This window comes from Mesoplodon densirostris, chromosome 11 (genome assembly GCF_025265405.1).
Source record: "Mesoplodon densirostris isolate mMesDen1 chromosome 11, mMesDen1 primary haplotype, whole genome shotgun sequence".
NCBI lineage: Eukaryota > Metazoa > Chordata > Mammalia > Artiodactyla > Ziphiidae > Mesoplodon > Mesoplodon densirostris.
In genome coordinates, this window is record NC_082671.1 from 47319343 (window position 1) to 47325342 (window position 6000).

A 6000-nucleotide genomic window follows, 5' to 3' on the forward strand; every position below is an offset into this window, starting at 1 on the left:
TGCGGTATGTGGGCCTCTCTCTCTGTTGTGGCCTTTCCCATTGCGGAGCACAGGCTCTGGACGCGCAGGCTCAGCGGCCACGGCTCACGGGCCCAGCCACTCCGCGGCATGTGGGATCTTCCCAGACCAGGGCACGAACCCGCGTCCCCTGCATCGGCAGGCGGACTCTCAACCACTGCGCCACCAGGGAAACCCAATTGCAGTCTTAATTAAAAAAACAAGCTTTGTTATGACATATAAAAATAAATACTACAACTGATCAGCTTAACTCTTTCTCAATTTCTGCACCACTGACATTTGAGGTTGGGTAATTCTGTGTTGGGGGGCGGTGGGGTGTACCGTCCATTGTATGATATTTAACAGCATCTCCAGTCTCGACTTAGATGTCAGCAGCAACCCCCCCACCCCACTGTGACAAAAATGTCTCCGGACATTGCCAAATGTCCTCTGGGATAGGTGAGACGAAACTGCCCATGATTGAGCACCACTGCTCTAAGTGGTAATTTGATATCAATAAATAAGTAGACAAACAAAAGGAAACGTAAGCCCTATATAAAGCACATCAGCAGAAAAGTGACTACATTAAACCAAGTCTTCAGGACTATCAGGCTGTAGCAAGTAAAAATGCTTCCTTTATTTTTCTCAGAATGTTTTCCTGTTATAACTCCATTGTATTAGTAATAAAAGCACCAACTGATAGACACTGGAGTGATAAAATCTATGGAAGTGCTGTTTTCCTTAAACAAAACAGAAGACACCTTAAAGTACTTTAACCAATAAAGCTTATTTGTTGTAGAATGCAGCCCTACTTCTCCATCTTTCTTAAACTAGTATCTCTTATTTAGGAAGGAGAATTCACACAGCTCTTAACATTCAGATAAGGAGTTGTCAAAAATTAAGTTTCTTAATTTTAGATCTTGCCAGACTAAGTCCCACTTATTTTACAGGGTTATCAAGTCTTCTGAATGTGTTAGCAACTACAGACTAGGAGGGCTTCCCTGGTGGCGCAGTGGTTAAGAATCCACCTGCCAATGCAGGGGACATGGGTTCAAGCCCTGGTCCAGGAAGATCCCACATGCCACGGAGCAACTAAGCCCATGTGCCACAACTACTGAGCCTGCGCTTTAGAGCCCGAGAGCCACAACTACTGAAGCCCGCGTACCTAAAGCCCGTGCTCCGCTACAAAGAGAAGGCACCGCAATAAGCAGCACGTGCACCGCAACACAGAGTAGCCCCCGCTCGCTGCAACTAGAGAAAGCCCACGCGCAGCAACTTAGACCCAATGCAGACAAAAATAAATAAGTAAACTTATTATTAAAAGAAAAGAGAGACTAAGTATGTCAGAAAGTGTCATAAAAACCCGTACAAAATCACTGCATTATTCATAATAGGCAAAAAACTGGAAACAATCCAAATGCCCACCAAATGATGAATAGATAAATAAAATGTAGATGTCCATACAATGGATTTGTCAATAAAAAGGAATGAGTATCCATACATCCTACAATATGGATGGATGAACCCTGAAACATGCAAAGAGAAAGAAGCTAGCAACAAAAGTCCACCCACTATATGATTCCATTTATATGAAACGTTCAGGATAAGTAAATACAAAAACCCAGTAAGATTAATGGCTGGTGAGGGGAGAAGAAAAATGACTGCTAATGGGCAAGGTGTTTCTTTCTGGGAAGTGAATCCTGCCAGTCTCCAGAATTAAAAGCTAATTAACGATCAACAAATATTTCCTTAAAGAAACAATACTGTATAAATGCAATCTACTCAAATACCAGAGTGCCTAGAACTGAACTAATCTGCTGATTAGAGCCCAGCACGAAAAGATGTTTCATACAGTGCAGTACAGTATCATGATGTTGAGAGGTTTCAACCTTTACTATGCTACTGTTTAGCAGAGTAGAGAATAAAGACTAAGTCAGGACCAATAAGCTCCACCACCTTGACTCCTATGTTCAGTTGTTATGGGACCTCTCTTCTCTGTCCAACTTCTTCATCTTCACACAATCTGAGGAAAATGCCACACTGCCTTTTCCTTACCTCTCCACACTACTCAATTTGATCACTTACGTAAAATATATAAAATGTCCAATACAACATCATGCAGATAGATCACTACAAAGTACTTGCAGGTTTTCTAAAGAGAAGAGCTATAAAAATTCAAGAATAACTTCTTGCTTTGGGCATTTTCCTACCATTATGACCACAGCAATATCCATTACAAATCTAAGACACTGACTTTGGTGTGTGCACTTATAAATGTACATACACATACTTAATTACAAACAAGCAGTTAAAAAAAAAACAAAACCCCAAATCCTTAAGTCAATTATTTCCCCCATGATCAGGAAAACAAATTCTAGGATGTTTTGAGACAAATACAATGTAGTAGGGTATCCTATCTCAAGCTATACTTGGTATGTGACATACTTCAAAGCTGTATAAAAGTATACACATTTTTTAAAAAGTGACATTACTTAAAAATATGATGTTTTACCTTGGTACTTCTTCTCTCTGTATTTGTACTTGAATTTTCATAAGGAGTTTTAACCTTGGCCTTCTGAATCTAGGTATCTTACTCCCAGAATAACAAACATGATACAGGAAGGGATATGAAAATAGGTAATACGTGAACAGCATATAATAGCAACCATTGAAACTATTTTTCACTGTAAGGATCAGAATTGTATGAAAACAACCATTGGACACTATCCTCTCCCCATAAAAAATAATCAAGATGCCACATATAATTCTGGAAAGTGTTATGCAAATGAAAAGCCTTGTGTGGGCATAGGTACACTATTTACAATCTCAAAGCAGTCTAGTCTCAAAAACTGTTAACCCATATCAAATACATTTGATCCCCCACAGGTAAGGCAAGTAGATTCAATAGTCAGCTCTGGACACCTCCTGTTCTTGAAGTTCAATAATGGGTCACACTGGATACTGGTATTACTGCGAAGAATTTTTCGGTCTCACTTAACAGTAAAAGAGGCCTATGAAGTTTTATCATGTATTTTCACCAAGAAAATGTAAGATCTGTTTTTTCAACAAGACACCAGGCACCCTCAAGAAGTATACTGAAAATACACTAATTTTACGGACTCATTAATACAGTCATCTTGGAATACTGGTCACTCAACCAAGTCAATGCAATGGGAAAGGATTCAAAGTGGGGAAAGAAATCTGATAGTTTCTCAAGGGCAGACTGTCAGATGCAACCTTGTGCCTGGATACTAGCATGTGTCCCTTACACATACTACACAAGCTAAAAAGATTCATGGAACCGAATGAAATGAGATGAGGGCTTCCAGGCAGGTAAAGTGGAAGAACAGGAGACCTCACTAAGCACATCCAGTTTAATCTGTCTGGATTTCACTCAACTCTGTAAAATGAAGGACAGATTGTTAATAGTGTCTTCCACCTCTAAAAATTCCACACAAGTTTTGAGAAAGGGAATAAAGGCTTTTCACTAGATTATGACACTAAGCCATCAAGATGGCAAATTCAGGCCAAATAAGTAGTTCAGATGAAGTTCTTGGGCAGCATCCCAAACTTAGGATGACATGGAAGCCAACCTTGTTAGTTCCAAGTTGATAATGGAGAAGAGTGAGAAGTTTCAAAGATTTTGACCTTACTCTGCCATCAGCATGCAATGTGACCCTGAACGAATCATTTCATCTTCCTCAGATGGGAGACACCAATATCTGCCTGTTATCTCACAGAACATCAAATTATACAACATACATAAAAGTGCTAGGTCCACGTCAAGCGCTACACTAATAAAAGGTATTATGTTCAAATGCACCTCCATTTCCTCAAAGACATACATCTCTATGTAACAGAGGAGAGAAATCCTTGGTGAGAAATGAGTGTCCGGAGATAACAGTTGTTCAATAAATGTTTTGTAGAATGCAGGGTCATGCCAGGGAAAAGAGACCATGTCTGCCAAACTAAAATTACTGCTATGAAATGTTGGCACAGCTCACTAAGTCCATCAGAAATGCAAGGAGACTTGCATGTCAGTGATATTCCCTCTCCCCAAGTCTAAAAAAGAAATCAACTCCAACCACTAATATTCTCATATTATTCTAAAAGCACCCCCAAGCAGTTGTGCAAATATCTTCCACAAAAAAAAAAAAAAGCCCAACTCCACCACTGGGGCTATGAAAACGCGACCAAAATCAAAATGGAAGTTGTCAAGGGATCAGATCTTGTTCACCATTATATCTCCAATACCTAGAATCGTGCCTGGCACGTATATAGCTCACACTCAGTAAAAATGTGTTGACCGAATAAAAAAGCCTAGAAGAAATGTAGGTCTCCACCCTGTTTCTCTCCTCCAACACGTGGGCGCCCCACACCGGGTTCCCCATCCCCATCTAACTCCAGTAACTTCAACCTCCAAACCTAACACATTTACCCTTGTAAAAATATAAGGGCCGAGTCACACTCTAACAGGGGAAGGTCAGAAAGTGGAAGGACGTAAAAAGAAAGCAACACAGGTGCGTAAACCTTCCCATCTGGGCTCTCGCGCGTGCTTTTAAGGAGCGCCCGTCTCCACTACCCTCGTCTCTTCTACCGCGCACGCGCACCGCCGCCTTCCCCCGCCCCTTCACCGACTCGCGCTCGCGTTCTAACTGCCACCCCCTTTATTCCCTGCCCCCACTCCCGTCCGCAAAGGCCTCGCACCTCTGAGACCTGGTCTAGTGTGCACCCGTCCGCGCGCCAACCGCCTCTTTCCCTCCTCCACGCCTTCACGCGGGCACAGTGCTTCACGTCTATGAGAAGGCCTCACGTCTCCCGCGGCTCTTTCTGCGCCTCCTCCTCACTCCAAGTCAAGCCAGAGTCCACCACTGATCCCAAGTCCAACCTCGCGCATACGGGGTGAAAAGGGTGTGAGGGGGGAGGGGAAGGTGTCCTTCCCCTCCCCCCAAACATCCCGAGGCGATAACCTCACATGGCCTAGCCGCCAGCCTGCCGCAGCCCCAAAATCCGAAGGGAAGCATTGCCGCCCACCTCCCGACTCCAGAGAACCAATGGATCAAGGTCGGAGAGTCGCTTCGGACCCCGGTCCTTGGCCGCGCTCGGCCGCTCACTCACCTGAGGCCGCCATGTTGGGAGAGGGAAAGAGAACGCAAAAGACCCGGATGAGGCAGTCACGTGATTATAGCGAGCGCGTCGGGCTAGGAGACGCAAAACTAGGAGGGGGCGGGGAGGCGAGGAGGGACACAGGAGGCGGGGCGGCGCTGCTCTAGGTTCGTAAAGCAGCGCGAGGAGGTGGCGCGGCGTCCGACGGGAAGACCTGCGCGACATGTGGCCAAAGGGGTGGGGCCTGGGCTGTCGCGAAACCCCACACGCTTTACGTAGGGCTACGCGCGGACGAGGGGCAGGGTCTGAGCCCGGGGCGGAGTCTCCTGATCCGCAGACTTCCGGCCGGTGCGGAAGGGGCGGGGCTTCGCTTGCAGGTTCCACCTCTCTGTCACAGAATGGCAGCTGGCTGGAACCGAGAATGGGCGTGCTTCAATTGGTTTCCTGAAAGGGAAGATTTTGAGTTTCTTTGTAAATCGCTTTTTGTTAAAGCAAAACAAACCCAGTATTCTGCTTAAGGATGGTTTTAATTGGTTATGTTTAGAAGGAATAAGTAACAAATATTGAACAGTTACTTGCCACGGGCTTTTACCTCTTTTAATACTTCATTTTACTGACTAAATTAAGTCAAATTCAGGCCCTTAGGATTTCACAGCCGAGTGCTATCCATGCTTCCTCTAGCTAATGCTATATTTTTATCATAGATTGTAGTTAATTCAATGAACATTTTCATTGAGCGCTTACCATGTGTCAGGCACTGTTGTTGGCGTTTTGGGTACAACGGAGAACAAAACTGCTCCAAAGGATGTTACAGTTCAGTGAGGGAAAGACAGACAAGAAGCAGTGAATAAATAAAATATTAGAAATGATAAGCACTCTGCAGGTAATTAAGGTGAC

At 44.1% G+C, this 6000-nt stretch overlaps 1 protein-coding gene across 2 annotated transcripts in view; it reads right to left on the bottom strand.

The window, feature by feature from the left end:
- The window catches only part of EIF4B (eukaryotic translation initiation factor 4B), a 28767-nt gene extending 23450 nt beyond the window's left edge, over positions 1-5317 (bottom strand). The window contains exon 1 of one of the 2 annotated variants that reach the window (XM_060112038.1): positions 5116-5317. In XM_060112038.1, coding sequence (XP_059968021.1) covers positions 5116-5128 — 13 coding nt within the window. In that variant the 5' untranslated portion in view covers positions 5129-5317. The remainder of the gene's footprint in view (positions 1-5115) is intronic. The other variant, XM_060112037.1, reaches the window with a different exon arrangement.
- Between the last annotated feature and the right edge of the window lie 683 nt (positions 5318-6000).